Below are 22,196 nucleotides of genomic sequence, written 5' to 3'. Positions count from 1 at the left end.
CCGGATGATCTCTCCCAGCGGTTTCATGTAATGTTAAATAGCATGGAGACAGAATGGCTCCTTGAGGGACCCCAGTTGTGAGGGCCCTCTATCGGACACACGTCTCCCAGCTGCACCATCTGGAACCTCCAAGAGTAGGATCGGAACCACTGGAGCACAGTGCCCCCGATTCCCACCTCTGCCAGGTGCTCCAGAAGGATACCATGGTCTATGGTATCGAAATAAAGCATAATAATATAAAATAATAAATATAATAATAAAATAATAATAATAAGGACTAGCATGGAATAATTGTGACTTGTGATCTCTTTTTTTGGAATATATGTTTCAGTTTCCCATACTGATACTGTGGCTATTTTTATTTTCTTTTTAAAAGAATGTGCAGAGCATATATTAATACAATTGCTTAGTGTTAACATGCTTGCCATACTGCTTGGATTTCAATAGGCCACCACTAAGTTCCTATCATCTATCATCATTTCCCTCTTTTTTTAAAAAAATACTACTGTTTTCAATTTTTTAAAATACACAGGATCAAAGACTGGGTGTATTAAAAACTATTCTAAGTTATTGTCCAAGGTTATCTCATCTTGAATGAATGCTGCTTCCATTCTTTGTGGTCACCACACCCCTTTCTATAGCTGATATATTTAGCATGCATCAAGGGAAAGCTATGTCTAATCATAAAAGGCCATCTGTTTTGTGGTATTCATGAACAGAGGCACACGTAAGCACAAACACACATCTTTTGATTTGCAAGTTATGCCTGTATAAATGGTACTTGTGTCACCTGGAGGAAATCCACAGCAAATAGATACTACATTGCCCTAGTAACCAAAGACGGGCAAAACTATGCTAAACTTAACTAAAACGAATACTATTGGGGAGACTACACAGTTAGCATGATGCAGCCCCCCCCCCAAGAAAAAACAACTGAGCAGGGGCAGGTGGTACACTTGCTGTGATACACATGCAAGAAAATGAATTGGAGGAATAGGATGACTGCAGTCTCAGAGGGTTAATAACCTGCCTATGGTGATGTGAACGTTAAATTGGATTTTTGGCACTGGCAGTGGTGGTTCCCCATGAGTGAAGCAGTACATCGCTTTGGATTTTAGTCTGAACTTGAAAGGAACTTCCCATAGTCTGCAACTTGGAGGGGGTGGATAACCAGCATCTTGGAAGCTATTTTACACTCTGGACTAAAACCTGAAGCAGATTACTACCCACTGACCTGGAAGCCATGGCCACTAAATTCAGCAGCTGAATTTGGTACTCTCTAGTTTGTTCATGTTATCTCACGGAGAAAATGTGTAAAGTATTTTCCCTCATAAATGTGCCTTTATAGCATATTTCTTCTTCCTTTAATCTTGTCTTTGGTTAGCAAATCAATTTGTTCCTGAAAACCCATGACTGATATGAATCTGGAAAAATCCCTGATTAACAAGATACATACAGTGCCTGCTTGTTCCATTCCGTTCATCTATCCATTTGTTTCATTTATGAACTGCCTATTTACTGTAAGCGATTCCAGCTGACAGTCTAGAAACAACTTCATGAATAGCCCATTAGTAACTAAAGGTAGTACATGAAACCTAAAAAACTTTATTCCCAAACCTCTTAATTGCTATGGGCTGCATTCGGGGAAGCCACCACTTTGGTTGCCCCTACCCCCCCCCCACTTCCAAAACAACATCACATATCTATCTATCTATCTATCTATCTATCTATCTATCTATCTATCTATCTATCTATTGATGTGTATGTGGCAACACTAAGCTGAACCCTCATGGGATCTTTGGCAAGATTGTTCAGAGGGCGGATTTACTTTTGCATTCCTCTGAGCAAGATGTTGGCTTGCCATGGTCATCAGTGAGTTTCCAGGGCTGTGGGGATTTGAACCCTCATCTCCAGATTCATATTTCAATGCCAAATCATTACACCACACTGGTTCCCTTGAAAAAGTCATCATTATTCACAGAAAGAATTCTCATCACCAAAGCTTTTCCAAATCCAGTGCCCTCCAGAAGTCTTAGACTCCACTCTCATCATCCCCAGACAGACATGCTGGGAGAGGCTGGATACTTTCAGCATTTTGCAGAGCTGCCTATGTACAAAAGTTCAGGCCTAGTTAGACAAGGGAATTACTATATTTACGTGAGTATTACTTTTAGAATCCTACAAACTTGCCTGCAAGAAGTGGCCTTCTGCTGCTTTTTTAAAATCTTGCTGGAGCTGTGAAGAATTTCAGTTTTAGCACAGAGGCTGAGGTGAGTTACAGCTGCCTGTCACCAACAATATTCCCTCATCCATCATCATTAGGAAAGCACAGCTGACCTGGAGTTTTCAGAGCCTGTCCTCTTCAAGCTGTTGGGGTTCGGATGAGTTTGTCCAGCATGTTGACAATCTGTCCAATTAGGCCTGTCACTCCGCTCCTTCTGCCAGCAGTCCAGCATCAACTATGGAGTGCGATTGGACAGTCCATTGGGGGTGGCAGCCGATAGCCCTCTTACATGGCTTGATAACCAACAACAACATTTTCAGAGACCTGAATAATGTAATCAGTGGCATGCATCAAGGTACCCTTGAGTACATCGGACAACATAACAATTGCATATTTAACCAGAATAAAAAAAAACATTTTATGCAAACATAAATAACAATTAAGAATTGCATTATTAAAGGAAAGGGAAACTGGACATTTTGTATGCACAGAGGTAAATTATGATGATGCACATTTTAAACTTGGGACTAGAGAAAAAATAATTTTCCTTAGATTCCAGTTCTAAATCTCATGCCCTAAAAAGCATAATAGACATCTTTAAAATAGTAAATGGAGAAGGACTTCTAAGGATTGAATACGGCTAACTGGATTATCTCTTGGAAATCTGCAATGCTGCATCATTCATAAGGTCTTGTTACCCATTGTCAGTTGATTATTTTGGATGGAAGTGACATCAGAATTAGATTTCCTGAGCGGTCAATATATACCATATAAACCCCAGAGGTCAAACTGATTTGTTCCCTGTGTAATAGCCAGCTCTGCTCCCTAGCTAAGAACACCTGGTCCCGTCATCTCTTCGCCAAATCTGTCTCTCGTGCAAATGAGAAGGGTAGTTGCCAAGGCTGTTTCTACTCAAAAGGCCAGCTGTAAACTGGCCTACCATGTCACTTAAAAGTGTGTGATTATCAACAGTATCTGACATGATCTGAACACCTGTTTATAAAAGGCACCATAAATCCTTCCATATGTATGGTCATTATCACATCTGCCTTTTTGGCAAACTTACGTCAAATGAGCTCATGCATAATCAAGGCCTGGTTCCTGACAGCTGGGTATCTATTTCACAACCCTTCACCCCTTCACAGTTGGCACTAATGGGCACTCTCATGGGTAGCCTTTACAGAGAGGAGAAAGATAATTGGCCACACACATTGATTCACAAAATGATGGAACTGGTTTTACAAAAACAGTGACTGAAACACAGTGGCAAGCAATATGGATTCAGACTTCCATTGCCATAGCTTGAAGAATATGTCTCCAGGGCTACCAGCACTACTCTATCATGACCAACAAATTAACTTTTCAAATCTTATTTGTATTCTGATTCAAGGAGAAAAGTATATACTCCTCCTCAAAGCCACATCGTCTTTATTTACGACAATCTGCATGCATGAATTGCACGGCATCTCATTACTTTCACTGGTAAAAGGTGTCAAGCTACATCACTCATCCATTAATCTGGATATTCTTCTTGCTCTTTTGTGAGAAAGATAGCATAAAGAGCACCACAAAGTTACTCTTCATAATTGAATTCCATTTTTCCTAATAAAATCTCATTGTGTTTTTGGAAGTGCCTCCACAGCTTTGTTCTCATATTACCTATCAATTACTTTTGGTTATTCTGAACATAGTACTGGTCATCTGGTCCCACAGTGTCCTATTTTTGTTTTGTTTTATGGCAGAAGTCTACTCAAGCTTGGGAAAGTCACTTTTTTGAGTTGTTATTCCCAGATTCCCCCAGCTGCTGTGCCATTTAGTCCAAATAGTTTTTCTCCAAACCTGTGCTACTCAGACTATCCAGCCTGAGATCCTTTAACAGTTAAAGTTTAACTGAAGAGCCAGCAATTGAGCTTGGGACCTTGTGCATGCAAAGCATGTGCTCTGCTGCTGAGCTCCAGGCCTCCCTGAATATATTCTACATCGGAAGAAATAAATGAAATCCCTTTTCAGCTTCAGTGCTATCCAATGTAAACAATGTTGGAAACTCTCAGTTCTACAGAAGAAGGTGGGTGAGTCCTTGAACATATTCAGCTTGCTACCTCTAACTAAAGTGTTCTGCATATCTCAAGACTAGGAAGGAAGAAATGTTGTTCTGCTTATAACACGGAAAAATAGTTATATCTCATTTTACTGGACTGCCTCCCTTTGATAAATGTTTTTGCTGTGTTGTATTTCTCTTTGCTTTCAATACTCTTCAAAAAAAGCAGGAATTTTATTAATTCGGTCTTGGAATGAACTGAAGTAGTCCAGATGGTACATTAAAAGGACTTGCATAATTTACAAGGGGTCACTCTCTAAAACTGTTCTTTAATGTCCCTCAAGGACATATCCTCTATTGTTATTATTGATAACTATTACACCATCACAACAACAATAATATTCCAATGAAACTCTGCAAATCTTAAATATGAATAAATTCAGTTAGAGTTTAAAATACAATGGGAAAATCAGTTTTGCTGTATAGTCTTAATAGATCTTCAAGTGAGAAAAACTGACATGGGTTGTACGACAGACATCGAATGCTGAAAGTTTTAAAACAAATGTCCCCCCCCATTTTGTGCTGTTTCTTTTAGCAGAGTGCAACTTGTTTCTACCCCTGATTGTATACCAAATATGCATGTGCATACACACAAGCATACAGGAAAAAAACCCTGCAACATCAATATTCCACCATAAGACCTTTCAGGTTATCATTACATTCCATTTTTTGTTGTTTTTGGCACCCTGTATCCAACAAACACTCACCAATCTATGGCTAACCACCATGCTAGTCCTTGTGAGCTTTTTTGGGGGTATTTTGCCCTGTTAAACAAACAAACAAGCTCATTTATATACTCTTCATACCACCTAAGCATGTCTAAACGGTTTACAACTGTAAGCTAATTGCCCCAACATCTGGGTACTCATTTTAGCGACCTCTGAAGGATGCAAGCCGTGATCAAGCTTGAGCCCTTTTGTGGTCTTGAACTCGCAACCTTGTGGTTTGAGTGAGTGGTTGCAGTACAGGCATTTAACCACTGCGCCACCAGGGCTCCTTAACCACCCAAAGTTACCAATATATTTTTCAAATGAAAGTAAAAGACACTCACTTCTGATTGGACATACCCATAGGCCTCTCTCCATAGACACACTTCCCACATACAATTCCGTAACTCCAGACATCACTAGCAGAGGTAAATTACGATAGGCAATGCTTCTGGTGCAGTCCACCTGATGGGAATCTTACCACCCTGCAAGTAAATCAACAAATTTACACACACATACATCAGCAAACTCTTTAAATAATAAGTCACTGTTGTACATCAAGTAACCAAAACAATAAGCCATTGCATGAAAGATGCCAAAATAGGCAGAAATACCATCATTCTCCTTTTATGTTGAAGGATTTTGGCAGTGGGTACATAGCAGGCAAAGTATCAGCTTTTCCTTCATTTGTAAACCTATGTTTGCAGGAAATAGTGCTGGAAATATGAAGCTAAGTATGGATGGTAGCTGGAAGATTTAGAACCTTGTCATTGGGCCGTTTTACGTTTTTCTGAGGGGGTGGAGAGCCTGGATACTTCAGATATGTGTTTCAATCCCACAGATCCATCAGCATGGCCAATATCAGGGGTGATGGGAATTGTAGCCCAACACATCTGTAGGCCACAGGCACCCCATCAAATCTTACATAATTGTTTTGTTTATTCACGTTACAACTACATAAATAAACAAGACTATAGAAAGTTACTTCACTTGCATAATTTTTATAGGCTGCTGAATTCTGTTTTCAATGTATAATTGTGATATTTGGCATGGATGCTTCCCCCTCCAAAAAAAATGTGCAGACAACAAGCAAGTCTTGTGAGATGCAGTGATGATGAAGGGAATCCATTCATCTGTTTTCTTTAGTCACAGGGACACAATCAAGAATGTTCAGTGTTTTTTCCTCCTGGTTCAAGCCATCCTATTTAAGACTACACAAGTGCAGCTAGAGGTCATAAAGTGTAGAATAGGATATTACTGTAACTTAATATTTAGATACTTGCTAGTAATGAAGGAATTTGCTCATGTAAATTCACTTGTCTTTGCTGCTGGCAGCAACTGAGTGTTCACGCCTCAAAATGTCATGCTGTCAGCTGTGACCAGGGGCAAATCTGGCAGCATTTTAATTTATTGGTTCCTGCCTTAATCCATGAGGAGAGACAAATAAGAAATATCACCATCACACCCATCACCATCACATCATCACAGTGGGGCAATGAATCTGCTCCATGATTTTGTCCAAGTTTAAAGTAGTTATCCAAGGGTTCAATCCAATTCCCTAATGCATTTCTTTAAAGTTCAGATGGAAACAGACAGCAAATCCTCCACAATAGACACATCAGCTGTCATTGGTTGATAATGCCTTCATCAAAACAACAGAATTTTGAGGTCTCAACTGTTGTTGTTTGTTGTTATGTGCCTTCAAATCAACTTACAGAGGGTTTTTACAAGAATATTCAGAAGAAATATGCCATTGTCCTTATCTGAGGCTGAATGAGCTTGCCCAAGGTCACCCAGTGGATTTTCATACTGAGCACAGGTTCAACCCCTGGTCTCCCCGCATGCTAGTCCAGCACCAAACTACAATATCAATGGTTCTCTGGCTCTGCTCTAACTGGTCAACCACTTGGCTCTCAGCACTACTTCAAGTGTACTTCAGGAATGAAATACTTTCTTGACTGTAAGGAAAACTTTTGGAAGCTACAGTTTTGCAGTAGCCTGCCCAAAACAATCAGACTATTAGTAATTATTATTGGCACCAAAGCAATATCCTCACATTTTGCTTCCGGTATTAAAAATAAGCTGCCATAGCTTTCTCCATTTCTTTTGTTGTAATGAATGGTTAGGATTCCTCTCTTTCTTCACGCTCTCATATGTTCACTATGATTCCAATCTGATATTGCCACAATGATTGTGTAACTTAGTATCAGTCTCTCCAAATGCCATTATCTCCACAACACCACTCATGTTGCCTAATTGGGATTATTTCACACTAACACTTGCCCTTTAAACCAGATGAACATATGTATCTATGGAATGTTAATTAGTACTGAAAAATATAAATAAAATCTAGGCCAACGAGCAAACTGTATGCATTATCAAATAACATGTTAACACTGACATAGAAAAATTCGTTTTGGTCCTTGCCTAATTTTATCACAAGCAGAAGGATTACGTTGTAAATTACAATGCTGTGGGAAGCAGGATAATGGCATTTCCTGTACTTCCCAACCAGCAGATTTGGGAGGAAGCCAATGAAACATGAATTGTTAAAAAGTGAGGGGCAGAGGTTTAGAAGGTCCCAAGAAATTAAGGCCCATTAGCTTAGCTCATGTCTCAGGTAACATTATTGAAAAAAGAATAAAAAATTACAGAAGAACACCAAGGCTTCCTCAAAGAAGTCCCACTCCCCAAGTATTTTATTGAAAAGCCAACAAGATGTAGGTAGTGATAAGTCAATAAGTAGGTATATTATATCAGATTCCAAAATCTTGCAAAAAAGCTAAACTTAAGCATCATAAGGTAAGTTTCTTATGAATCAATAGCTAGTGAAAAAGGAAAAAGAAGGCAGGGGTAAAAGGACAGCTCTCTCTCATGAAGGAAAGTAAGCTGTGGCCCCTAAGGATTTATTATGAATCTGGTGGTATTAGTTTATGTTAATCAGCTAGGCTAAGGGATTAGCACAAAAACAGAGCAAAGTTGCAGATGACACTAAATTGTTTAGAATGATGAAAATTCAATCTGACAGTAAAGAGTCAAAAAGAGTTCTAGAAGGTCATCCAGAAGATCAGTGGTAAGTAACAAGTGCACAGTGGTGCAAAAGCTCCCATGTTTGCACATTCCAAAGGACAGGTCTATCAACACGATAAGCCATGATGGAGAAGTTCAGGTGCTAGATCAAAGCCTAGTTACCACCAACACTTCTGCGGCCAGATCATCCAGCTTTCCCCACATCGGTACTTTTCATAGGTGTTAGCCTGCAACCCAGTCACTCATTGAGGACAGGGATGATGGGGGTTGCACCCAGCATCTAGAAGGTATAACGTGGAACGATGGCTTTAATTCCTGCCGGTAGGCAGGCCACTCAGTGTGGGGGGGGGGAAAGAAATGCAAAGCCCTTAAGCAGTTCCTTGATAATCATCTCCTTCAGGTATGGGAACTGCAGGCAGGGTGATGTCAGCATTCAGTCTTCCTTCAAAGAAAACACTCTTTTATAGTGATCATATGTGGGTGGTGAAACAAGGCAGTTGGGAGGATGGACACTTATGTTAAAGAAAACTGACCATCTAGGATTGGATTTGTTTTTTGTATTGCCAAATTTTCCAGGGGCAGGAGGGAGTAGTCCAGTTGCTCAAACTCGTATGGGACCACATGTCAAATGACGTAGTCCTGGCCAGTTGGGAAGTGCGGCCTCAATGGCCTATTTCACAAGTGACATGTTTTCCCAGCTGCTTTTTGTGCAACTTACATTTTCTCTAGACTCCCCAAATGTAAAAGAGAGATATTTTACAACGAACATTGGTAACTAGAACACTGGAGTGCCTTTAACTAGAACACATGGAATGCATCCTTCTCCAATTCCTCTCCAAACCAACCAATCAACTGAACTGTCTGAAATGAAGATGGTGTCCAGTTGCAGCAGCTTCCTTGAGATATGGCTTTTCACCTAGTACTTGCTTCACAGAAAAGGGTTGTTTGCTTTTAGTTAGTCCTCATATACACAGATTCTTTATCCATGGATCCAAGACACAGCTTGAACATATTTCAAAAAGCAAGTTTGAATTTGCCATTTATAAAAGCACAATTTCACCACTGTCTTAATGGGACTTGAGCACTCACAGATTTGGTATCCACAGGAGTGGGGATGGGTCCAACCTCATCAGATACCAAGGGCCCACATATATGATTTTCCACGCCACCCCCCATACCCTACCTTGAAAACTTCCTGGAAGCATTTATGTGGCCACTGTCAAAAACAGGAAGAGTTTGGACTATACTCCTCTTCTCTCAGCCACAGCCAGTACGTCCAATGGTCAATAGTGGAGGCAGTCCAAAATCGGAGGGCACTGGGTTGCTGAAGGCAGGGCTAGACACCATTTTGTCTGATCCCAGGAGTATTATATGTTTACCTATGGTATGTGTATATATATTTCACATACAGGATGATAAATCTGTGTTGACACTTTTTAAAAGAAAAATTTCCTAGCCAACCATCAAACTGTTCATAATGTTGAAATACAAGCTTTGTACTTTGTGTCACTAGCAACGGCAGAAAAACTTGAGAAAGCATGAGCCCACATGCAGATTTCTCACACCCTTGGATTTGGTGCCTCGTGATGGCAGCCAAGGTACAGAATCTTTCATTTACTATAGCAATTAAAAAAGTACATTTTTGCCCACAAAAGCCATAGGGGTTAATTGGTTGGTTTTTTCTTAAAAGAACATTTATGATCCGCATTTCCTTCTGGCTACAGGATGGAATTCATCCAATGGTCCTGAATGTGAACTAAAAAGCGACAATGCACTATATGCAAATTATAGATATTTGTTGCAGTTCTCTTGGAGGGAAAACACTTACTATACTTGTACTCTCCAAATTGAAAGAGGGCTTTCCAGTGGTTTACCTCCTGCCCTTCTGTTTGAACACAGCTTTCTAGAAATCTGTCTTGGCTCAAACTACACGTGCCCTGTTAGTGAGAAATTGTAGGGCTGGACAGCATTAAATCTCACAAGGCAAATTGCCTCCCCTCCCAGATTTAATGAAGTGCATGTTCATTACAGGAAAATGTGTGAATTAAACAGCACCAAACTGAGTTTCCTGACAATCTCTGTACTGAAGAACAAGACATGGGGCACGGTGTTATCAGTACGCTGATGACACCCAAATAGTTTCTCTATGTCTCCGACTGATGCAGTGACTGAGGATGGCGTCTCTCCTCTCGTGGCGTGCCTGGAGTCAGTAATGGGCTGGATGAGGGAAAACCGACTCAGTCTGAATCCAGAGAAAACGGAGGTGCTCGTGATAGGTTCACCTGGCCCAGGGATGGCGGTGGTTCCACCTGTCCTGAACGGGATCACACTTCCCGTAAAGGACTCAGTACACAGTTTGGGGGTGCTCCTTGACTCGTCGCTCCACCTAATATCTCAGGTGGATGCGACGGTCAGGAGCACCTGCTATCAGCTTTGGCTGATCCGCCAGCTGCGTCCCTACCTGGGACGGAGGGACCTTGAAACGGTGGTACATGCTCTGGTAACCTCTCGTTTGGATTTCTGCAACGCGCTCTACATGGGGCAACCCTTGTACCAAACCCGGAAGCTACAATTGGTACAGAACATGGCAGCCAGACTGGTCATTGGTACATCCAGGACCAGTCATATAACATCTATACTTAAAGATCTGCATTGGCTGCCTATTCGCTTCCGGGCGGAATACAAGGTGTTGGTTATAACCTATAAAGCCCTACATGGCTTGGGCCCAGGATACCTTGAGGACCGCCTCTCCCCATACAATCCGCCTCGCACACTCAGAACATCTGGGCAGCAACTATTGAGGGTCCCAGGGGCACGACTATCCTCCACTGCAAGGAGGACATTCACCATCTCGGCCCCGACCCTCTGGAATATGCTGCCCATAGAGCTCCGCTCGGCCACCTCCCTGGCACAGTTCAGGAAGGATCTAAAAACCTTCCTGTTCAAACAAGCATTTCCCGAAACAAGTCCTAGTTAGCCCCCCCCCTCCGACGGCAATGATGATCTGGCTAGAAGGTATTTTAATGTATTTTTATTGTTATTGTTATTGTACTGTATTTATGTTGTACACCACCCTGATTGATAGAAGGGCGGTATAAAAATAAAGCTATTATTATTATTATTATTATTATTATTATTATTATTATTATTTATATAGCGCTGTAAATTAACACAGCACTGTACATAAAATCTTTTAATTAGACGGTTCCCTGCCTTCAGGCTTACACTCTAAGAAGACACGACACAAAAGGAAAATGGAATGGTGGGGGGGAGAGGATCAGGTCCATCATTCTTCTCTCCCTCTGAGGCCTGGACCAAGGCAGATGGACAGATGGAGGGCTCTGTATCTTAAGGATAGGCCTGATGGCATTGGCCCACCCTCTCTCCCCCTCGGAGGCCAGGATGGAGTCAGATGCCTTGTGGGAAGGGTTCAGTTCCTTTAGGGAGGCCCAATGGCAAGGCCTACCTTTCTTTCCTGGTACACATGTTGGTCAAGAATTGATTGGTTAAAGTTGATTCATTCACAGATGTCCCTGTTTTTGTATGCCAGCATTTAGTTTGCTTGCAGTCTAGCCCAGTAAAATGTCTGGCTGATGTTTGTATTTTCATCATCCTATATGTATGAGAACACAGTTTCACAATTTTTATTATGTTGTTTTTGTTGCTTTTCTTATTGTGTTGAATTGAATTGGATTCCCCCTTCCCCAATAGATAGCATGAGCACAGGGATAAGATGTTTCTGTCTTCTTCCTATTAGGACCTTTAGGTGCTTTGGATGAAACAGAGTTCCCTCTGTAAAATTCAAGGGGAATCAAATAGTACAGTTATACCACCAAGATTGAAAAGACACTTTCTGGAGATGGTTAATTGTGTATTATCCTGCACTATTTGCATCAGATCACTTCTAAGTTTTTCCCATGAATATCCCAGAAAAATCATGTAATTACACATAATGATTTCACACAACGTCACACAAAATCCGCCATTAAAGTGGTCACAAAGAAGCATTAATGCATATCTTTTTAATTTCAGTATTTCAACGCCAGTGCATTTCCGTTTTCACTTTATTTGCACAATTGCCTGTGATAATCATTCACACAATTACTCACCATTTCTGCGTCATTTGTGGGATGCTTTAAATGCACTGTAATTTCTATTTAATGCCGAAATCAGCCCCAGTGTGATAAACCCTTAAGCTATCTTTCTTTTCTGGCCATTATTCATCATAGACAAATTGTGGTAATAGGCACTTCTAACCTAATTCCAGTTTAGACAGTTTCTCCTAAGATTTATACATAGTCACAATCTTCCTCAACACTCAAAATTAAGTGCTTTCTCCATGAAGCACTTAATTTTTCTCCTGTAACTTAGCCCTTCCAAAAGCAAAAAAAAGTCACAGCAGTATATGCAAATATGACAGCACTTTTTAAAAAAAATCTCTGGCAAGGAGTATTGTGTTTGAATATCCATGAGGACCCTGGTCACATATTAATGTCTCCTTACAAATGTGTCACTGGGGACAGTTGGGTTGACCTATGTGGAGAAAAATTGTGAGAATGTGAACTTACCCTAGAATTGCTTAACAGCCTGAAGCCAAGGTATGGGCTGGCATCTTACATTGCAGATACAGATTGGTAACCAGAGTTATGGCTCTGTAACAGCTCCATATTCATGATCATGACATTATTGCTATGATCATAAATACCTCCAACTTACCTTAACAGTTAGCAACCACATAGAGCAATAGAGGTCTTTTCTGATGATGATCAGGGTGCAAAAGGGTGATATCTCCAGACTCCTCCTACCAGTGATCTGCAGTGAAACCATCAAAAGCAGGACCCTAGCAAAATTCCTTGTTTCAACACATATTTATGGCAGGAGGGGCAGGAAGCATCATCCTGCTGCACCCTGATCCCCAACAAATTAGAACTCCATTGCTTGATGCAGCTGCTGGCTGTTAATGCAAGTATGAAGAGGTCAGATCAAGGGTGAGCCATGGTAACACATTTGTTACACCTTCCTGAATATTACTGTGACACAAGATCTCAGTGTGTGTCTGTACATAAATTCTTAAGACAGTAGTATGACAATGCAGGGGTGCCACAAATATTGAAGACTGTGTGACAATTGTTTAAATATACAATCTTGGAATTATAACTGCAGTAGCTACATTATTTTCAGCAGATAGTGAATACTTCTGTGCTCTTTCAGACTTTGCGAATTTAGTCCTCAGACATTCTGGAATTTTTGGCCCTGTATAAGAAAAATTCTTGCATTTAGTACCTTATGAGACTTAGTTTCCCAACATTTCAAGGATCCTGTGTCTTTCTCATGTATACTGAGTACACATGATTGTGTAATCTAAAGACTACTATTACTACTACTTGGTCAGCCAATATTTTTAATCTGTTATTTTATTTTCTTAGGCCTAATACTGCTTTGTTGGATCCAAGTTCTCCTGAATTCTCTGCTGTAGTTTCTGTTGGAGATTGGCTCCAAGCTATTAAGATGGAGCGATACAAGGATAACTTCACAGCTGCTAGCTATACTACCCTAGAGGCTGTAGTGCATATGAACCAGGAGTAAGTACTCAACGGTATAACAAAAAAACTGGTAAATCTGGATTTAATCGGCCTCTTTTGCTTTGTGCTGCAAATCATTACACTCATCAGAGTACTTGAATGCTTTTAGTCTAAAACAGGCATGGACAAAATGTGGTCCTCTAGGCATTTATAGATTGTAACTTCACTCAGCCCTAGCCAGTATAACTAGTTGAGAGGGATGATAGAAGCTGCAGTTCAACAACATCTGCAGGGTCGCAAACCCATATGATGCTAGATAACATGTCAAAATACTTTTCACAGTGTCTTCAGATTTTTAATTACACATTTCTGTTCATTCACCTTGCTTTGCATTATTTTATTTGTGTGTGTGTGTTCTTGTCTGTAATGTATTTTACTATATCCACCTCTGGCATAAAGTTCTCACTATTCAGCTTCCTCCTTTCTGTTTAATCCAGTGACCTGTTGAGAATTGGAATTACTGCCATTGCACACCAGAATAAGATTCTGAGCAGCGTCCAGGCAATGAGGACCCAAATGCAGCAAATGCATGGCAGAATGGTTCCAGTTTGAGCCAGTACTCAATAAACTCTGAACTCTTGAAATTAGTTTACCTCATCCATGCACTTTAATTGAAGAACTGCACTTTTTTACTTCTTCTCCTCGCCGTTTGAAATAATAATATTAATAATAAAAAGTGATTTGCAGCATTAATTGATATATAAAGATTGCTGAGAGTGTTGCGTGGAGATGACCTACAGATATGACAACCCGTCATTTGAGAACAGGCCTGGAACAAATTGTTTCATGGAATATACTTCTGTCTGGATCAACATTATGTAATATATCTATATAACATCACATACAAGTTCTGATGCTGTGTTTGCTGCCACATATTGTGCTTAAAGGAAGGAGAGCACTGTTGTTCCGCCAGCAGCCATTGGGATTACAGTCATTGTGTTTGATCTGTGGAATAAACCACAGTTGTGCATTTTGTATTGGAATGAAGAATCTTCTGTACCAGGAAATGTTGGCATACTCTAAGGATCAATGGTACCTTGCTGAAAACTTGAGGGAGAGTTTCCTTTGGCTGATCAGTGTCACTGAATCGAAGATCTGTTTATTTGCAAATGGAGGCAGAGTGCAACCTTTGTGGATTACAGGATTATTGTTTTTTTGAAAGAGGGAATTGTGGTTGCTTTTGTGGAATCCTGACTCACAATGCCACCCTTTTTGACAACAACTAGTCAGCCATTATTGACTAAGGATCTTCCAGATGTCCATCCTTTTGCCTTTCCAATAGACAACAGATGGTTCAACACTGTAAAGGTCAGTGGAAGTATGGCTTCTTCATTGTGTTCTTGAGGTTTTGTTTCCATATTGGTAGTAAAACAGAATGCATGTATGGAGTATAGCTAGGAAAGTACAGTTTTGTTTTCATTTTATTATGAGAAAATTATCCTAAATATTTTCTTTAATGCATGATGTGAGATCAAAACCAGAACCCTATTCTTGGCTTATAATAGTGTAGCCACTTCTAATGATGCTGTGCATGGAGGTATCCAGTACCTCCTTGTGCAACATCACTGTCCTGGATGCTCAAGGGGCCCCTAAAGGCTTCCAGACATGCAGCTTAGCCCTTCATTGGCTATAAAAATGCACCTAAATACATAGCATTGGCTATGAGGGTGCACCTAAATACAAGCAGGCTGCCCTTGTATAACTAGGAAAGAAGAGGGAGCTGTTTCCCCTTGAACATTGGTATAGGTTCACTGCTAGAGATTTACACTCCACCAGTTGGCCTCAGCTTGCACTGGTTGGCCCAATCTCTGGTGCGAGGATTCCTAATAAACCTGCTTTGTAGTGGTATGAGCTCATGAAATTTAGGTTCCCTTTTGTGATATGCACAGTGCATTGTTCAGACTTACATGCCTTGAACTGTGTACAGACAGCAGCTAGCAACAGGGATGTCAGGTGTTGACATAGGCAGATGATTACCAATATTCTGTGGAAAAAATCTGTACGGTCAGCCCTCCATATCCACAGATTTTTTTATCTGCTGATTCAAGCATTCATGGTGTGATAGTATTTTTTAAAATATATACCTTTCAAAAAGTAAACATTGATTTTGCCATTGTATATAAGGAATACAATTTTACTCTCCCACTGTATTTAATGGGACTTGAACATCCACAGATTTTGGCTTCCATGGGATGTCCTGGAACCAAACCCCAACGGATACTGAGGGGCCCACTGTACTAGTTTCCTAAACTAAAAACTTGTCAGTACCTGTTGTTGTGGTGGTGGTAGTGGTGCCTTCAAGTTTTTTTCTGATTTATGGTGACTCTGAGGTGAACCTATCACAGAGTTTTCTGAGGCTGAGAATATGTGACTTGCTTAAGATCACCCAGTGGGTTTCTATGTCCGAGCAGGGATTCAAACCCTTGTCTCCAGAATCATAGTCTAATGCTCAGCTGTGTCATGCCTATACTGTCAGTACCTGTACTCTCCTATGATTTGGGGACTTTCTCACATTTAACATCAGCTATATATACTTCCAACCCTGTGCCCTCAAACTGCTCTTAACTCATGAGTAACACAAAATATCCTTGGCAAGATGAGGATTGTTTGGTAGATCCGTTTCAAACAATCCTCTGCTTGAATCCTCTTGCTACATAGTTACAGAACCAGTGCGATATGTTATCTGTCCTAGGATTCTCAATACTGAGACAGCCAATAATCTAATGCGAGACATGAACCACCCATTTTTTATATACATATGGCTCTGGTAAATGAATGTGATCCCTTTATTATGATTTCTCTTCTAAATACCACTCAGAGTTGGAGAAGTGCTGCATGTTCCAGTCTCAGTTGCCAAGATTTTCTACATCCAGCTGTTTATATTGATTGGATGCTTTTTTTTTCTCCTTTTGTTTTTTAATCACCTACTACTTTGGACCGTATGTTCCTCATCTATGTTGAACAAACAAAATGAAGAACGCTGATAAACAGAGAAATGTTTCAGGTGCTATTATAACCCCTTTTTTGTTCTGTTCTGCCAATTAAAAATTGTAGGCTACACAATTCCACCCATGTTTACCTAAAGGTTCCACTGAATTAATTGGGGCTTACTCCCAAGTAAATGGCCATAAAACTTTCATCCTTAGATCCAAAATCTGAGCTACTTTTGTAACCAGAGCAGCATGCCAGAAAAGCTGTGCAAAGAATAGAACTGTCATGAGGTGATGCCACCTGTTAGAACCGTTTCAACTGTGCTTATTATTTGGAGGACAGCAACATCATCTATTAGGTCTTCAGCTTTGATTCCCCCACCACCACCCTCTGACCCAAGTTTCTCTAGTTCTGTTTGTGACAGCAGCTTCAGCACAAAAAGAAAATGACACTTGAGTATGATTTGTTAGAAATCACCGCATTTATTTGGAAGCCAGGAGCACTGAGTGAATTGAGCAAGTCAAACCTGCCATATTCCCAATGTCACTCTCATCATTTTTTGTCACTTGTAACAACAACTTACTGATTTTAACCACAAGCTTCCCCTGTGAACTTGATTCTGAAAGCAAACTGTTGGGAACAGGAGATGCTAACTTTGGATCCTGTCAGATTCTGACAGCTTAGCAAAACCTTTTTGCAGAATTACACATAAAAGCTTTTCTGTTTGGTTAGTGGGTGCCTTTTTAAAGGTGCCTTAACAATCATATTTTAATGCCACTTTGCTGAACACATTAGTCTTCTAAATTCACTTTAACAAAATTAAGATGCTTATTTATGACTGAAATCCCATTAGTTTCTGAATGACAAACAAGATGATCCATAATCAGATTCTAAACTTTTTTTACAAAGCAACTTTCACATGCAAATTCCGAATAGGACTAGACTGGGAGAGGTAGAGGTTTAACCCTTTATGTCCTTCCTGCTATTTGCCTGATGAACATTAGTCCCCTAAACAGCTATTTGCCCTTTGAAAAAGGTTACACTGAGGAGTTAAGAAGAAATGTTCACCCAGGAAAACAGCATGGAAGGTAAAGGTTAAGGAACTGTATCTGTTCTTTATATGGTCTAATTGAAAGTGGATGCTCACTTTCAGGCTGATTTTAATGTAGGGACCGAAGATCTGACCCTTGGGTATTCCTCCTTTTTTATCCCAGTTGGGCCAACAAATGCAGAGAATTTTAGAATTTAATTTTCATCTGCTTCATTTACAATATATGCAAAATATGCACATCTCTATTTTGAATCATGATTGTGTTAGCTGAATCCATAAATAATTAGAGAATGCTTGCCATGTGTGCTGAAGTCATCAAAATTTCCCCCAGTGTTTTCCAATGTACCAGCCTGCTGCTGTCACTAATCAGATGTGCCTATTTCTGACCAGAGGTGTAGTAGTACTTGTAGATAGATGTCCATACTTGCTTTTTGTTCTACAAAACAGATTGTCAAAATGGAGGACACCAGTATGCTATCCTACCAGCCATCTTAATGCAGAAGAATTTGTGAACTCTGAAACACAGCAACAGGTTCACATTTCTGAGCTCCCAGATCTCTGGACCAGGCCAGTATTATGCATACTACCATGCCTGTTGAATTCCACACCACACAGAGACCATTAGCCTCCATTCATATGGATAGACATTTCTTTTGATGTATAATTCGTCAGGGCAGCTGAGTTGTAAATAAAATTACTCAGTTGCGAATGTACATCACCCTGCCATCTGCAGATTGCATCTATTTAGCAAAGGTCTCCTAAATAGAACTTCGTATCCATAGGAAAGTGCCTTAAATGGAGTTAAATAGACCATTTGTCAGTCTGTCTTGATATTGTCTACTTTGACTGCTAGTAGCATCCAAGTATGTCAGGAAAGATTCTTGTGATCTTTAGTGCTAATAAGAACTAAATTTCCCAGAAATGCCAACTAGCATGGTCAATGTCAGAGATTTGAGGAGCAGAAGTCTAAAATATCGGAAGTACCAATGAAAGAAATTATCTCGAAGTCCTTCCGGATGGACTGTAAAAAAAACAGAAGGTCCGTGGTTTTGATCCTGTCCTTTCCAAATATTTTAATATTATTGTTTTGGAGATCTACATGACATTTTCCCCATTCTAAAGTATTCCCAGGGAATTCCCGGCACTTACAAGAATTTATTTTTGATTTCCAATCTCCAAGTCAGTTTAAATTAAACCAGTATTCCTGAAATGAAATCTACCTCTCCATGGCATTGTGTTTCTGTTATCCCAAAGCTAGCTAAAATGGCCACCACCAAGAAACATAGCAACTGTTCCCAGGACAATAGAGTCAACATAGCTCAACTGAGGGAAAGAGGAATGGTAGCAATAATAATAATAATAATAATAATAATAATAATAATAAATGATCCTAATGCTTTACTAGTGTAATATTGCTAAAGCACTTTAACACTTTGACTATAACTTCTGAATAATAATTAAAAGAGGCTTAGTGGAAACTGGTGAAAGGCAATTTCTGAAACTAGATGTGACATGTGATCAGTAGGAGAAGAAGGAGAAAAACCACAAGGAGGAGGAGTGCGGGATATTTCAGTAAAGAGTTTAGATGCAAAGCCATCAGTATGCAGGTAAAAGCAAAACAAAAAGAACTAGAACGTCTCAGTATTTCCAGGGACATTTTTCCTGCATGGATAAGCCTTCAGTGACTGTCTTGGAAATTAACACAGAATCTCTCCTAAGGTATCATGCTCCAAAAGCAACATTGAGCCATTATGCTATACGTTTTCCTTCAGTTAAATAATGAAAATGTTTTCTAAAGTTCCAAGTGTTCCAACATTCACATGCTTACACTTGTGGATATAATTGAATCTGGATTGAGTTTCAAACAAGTATATACATCTTGATACCTACATCAGAAAGACTAGACTTTTTTTGGTGATTAAAGTCAAAGGTATTCCTGTTGGTCTGATGTACTGTTTCTTTGTTTTTGATAGGGAAAAATGGATCCTGCTCTCTTAGACTCAGCCCTTCCTGGTGCCCACCGTGATCTTGGAGGATAACAGACCAGAGGCAAAAACTGTCTCGTCTCCCAGTTCTGTTGATCACTGACTGTAGAGAAGATGGACTGTTTATAAACAGCATAACTTGAAGAGTGTCTCTATTGCTTTCTTCTTCTACTGGAAATTTTTTTTATTGTTGTTGGCAACAAAAACAAAAGACACTAAGGCTCAGATATGGTTCTTTCATTGCCACCTAAGGAATGTACTGTATGAAAGCCCTACAGACTTCTTTTTTCTCACTCCATTTATTAAAAAAATATTTTGGGGGGATGTTTGTTTTGCTTTTGCATGTCACTGATGCATCTGTATGAGAGTTAAGTAGCAGAACCCTACAATTCAGAAGAATGACAGGGTTAGGTGCCACAGCACAGAACCCAGTTCACAGAAGCTAAGACTACATTTGACAGTGAAATGTGCCATTATGATAATGTCAATATTTTTAATAGAATGGAAAATAACTTATTATCTCTTCCAGGAATGTGTGAGTATGTGTATTGCCTGGGGGAGGGGGTGTATGTATGTGTGCATGCATGTATGTGTGTTTTTTATGTTGCCTGTTGTGCAGAGCCACCTGTAAACATGCAGTTTGCATTTCAAGATAACTTGACAGTTTCTCACTGAGCTGTTGAGTTACTAGGCCAGTGGGTGAGCTATGCAACAGTAGCAAGAAAACACACACGCACACACACTCCTGAATGTTACGGTTCTGTATCTATTCTTGTATTACACAGCTGCCACACTAACCTTAATAAATAGTTATCCAGCCTAGAGTGGGGGCACTTTCACTTTAGTTGTGGAGTGATCCATAGTGAGTTCCATAATGGTGATAAAGAACAACATAGATGACCATTAGTCTTGCCACAGCCTGTTCATTATTGAAGCAGTGGTACATTAAGGGAAAGTAGGTGAGATGAAGTCTTATGCATCATCAGGTTGTTTTGGACTGAACTGATATAAACAGCCTTTCCCCCCTCCCTCTTGAAAAGTAAGTTTTGAAAGATTTGTTGAACACAAACAGAAATATACAATCCTTATACATTCCCAGAAGTAAATTATTCAGTGGCCTATCTGCAAGGACTTTGGGCCCATAAATTGACTGGTGAGCAAACGCTTTACTTCTTCATTGAAGTTAATAAATAGATGAAGATTAGCAAGAAGTTTGTAAAAACACCTGGTGTTCTTAGCATGGATAAATTACTATCCAAGGCTACAATAAGATTTGTTAAAGTAATGACTTAACTTGTGCTATGTAGCAGAGTTTGCTGAGTCTGGAGAGTTCACCGTTAATTTTCTGTGTACTCTGCGTAGAACCAAGCTGAATGCGGGAGTCTAGGGAATGGAGATGCCATTCTTTATTTTGAGGTTAGCAGTTGATGTACTCGACCTGCTTTCTGGTTGCAGAAGACTCTTCCCTACTGAGATACAATGCAGCACAGCAAGCTCAAACAGGACAGTCAGACCAACATGCCTTGGGGGCAAAAACCTCAAGGAGTGTGTAAATATTGCATTAAAAATGTTTGGCTTTGACTATAAATCTAAAATTGCTCAGGAGTTAGTTTCCATTCTTGCTTCTTCTTCCCCCCATCCTTTTCTTTTTCTGTTTTTAGATTATTTTTGTTGGTCTGCTGAACACAAAATTCAAGTTCAATATTACTTGCCTCAAGTGGTTGTGATGGCATTGCTGTCAAGGAGCCAGAGGGTGTATACTATGTACTGCAAACGAGGCTTATTCCAGTTGCAGCCAATGTACTAAGCATGACTTAGACAAAAGAAAAAAAAACATGAACATATACCACCCCCCCCCCCCCCCCAAAAAAACCCAGAAAACAATTGGGGAACTCCCCCCCCCCCCCCCCAGTCACAGAAGAGACATCAGCAGAACATTTTTAACACAGCAAACCTCTGTACATTAGGAAATTGTTCTACTCACAACCTCACTGGTTGATGTTTGTCCAGGTTTCTTGCTGTATTAACTTTGTGATGGATCTATGTATTAAATAAATATATATATATATATGTATATGTATAAAATGAAAAAAGCTGGCTCTTGCCAGTAAACAGGTCTTCAAAGCAGTATTTTTCTTTTACATGACATTTTCATAACCAGAAAGAAAGCATCCTGAATAATAATTAGACAGATTTAAAAAAAGAAGAAAAAGAGTGCATTTATTTTTGTGTATCACTACAAGTATGTTGGAATATGCAAGGACTATGGTTGAAGTTAGAATGTATGAGGCATATGGTAATTTAGTCCATACTGGGGGGAGGGGGGGATCTTAACAGTGCATTGCTTGGTTTGCAGAACTGAATGATCTCTCGATTAGAAATAATAGATTTTCTATTTTGTTTTAATTTGTAATTTTCCCCTCTCCATCAATCGTAGGTACACGTAACTTATGTCATTTATTTATGGTCTTTTATACCTAGTTTGTAAAATTGTAAAATAGCAAACTAAATGCAGAAGTTTGCATTTGAAAATAATAAAGTAGTTGCTGTACAAATCTCAAATATGATTTATGATATTACCTGTAGTT

The 22,196-nt window shown here is 39.8% G+C and overlaps 1 protein-coding gene across 4 annotated transcripts in view; it reads left to right on the top strand.

The window, feature by feature from the left end:
- Positions 1-21,469, top strand: part of EPHA4 (EPH receptor A4) — a 217,328-nt gene extending 195,859 nt beyond the window's left edge. For 2 of the 4 annotated variants that reach the window (XR_006102924.1, XR_006102926.1), the window contains exons 16-18: positions 13,486-13,641; positions 14,079-14,949; positions 19,597-21,469. Coding sequence is in view for 1 of the 4 variants with exons in the window: in XM_042458022.1 (XP_042313956.1) it covers positions 13,486-13,641; positions 14,079-14,193 (271 nt within the window). In the remaining 3 variants the exon portion in view is untranslated. Of the gene's footprint in view, positions 1-13,485; positions 13,642-14,078; positions 14,951-18,070; positions 19,571-19,596 lie in introns of those variants that run through there. The other 2 variants (XR_006102925.1, XM_042458022.1) reach the window with 2 other exon arrangements.
- Positions 21,470-22,196: the final 727 nt, after the last annotated feature.

This window comes from Sceloporus undulatus, chromosome 3, assembly GCF_019175285.1.
Source record: "Sceloporus undulatus isolate JIND9_A2432 ecotype Alabama chromosome 3, SceUnd_v1.1, whole genome shotgun sequence".
Taxonomy (NCBI): domain Eukaryota; kingdom Metazoa; phylum Chordata; class Lepidosauria; order Squamata; family Phrynosomatidae; genus Sceloporus; species Sceloporus undulatus.
This window is presented reverse-complemented; position numbering and strand designations above follow the sequence as displayed.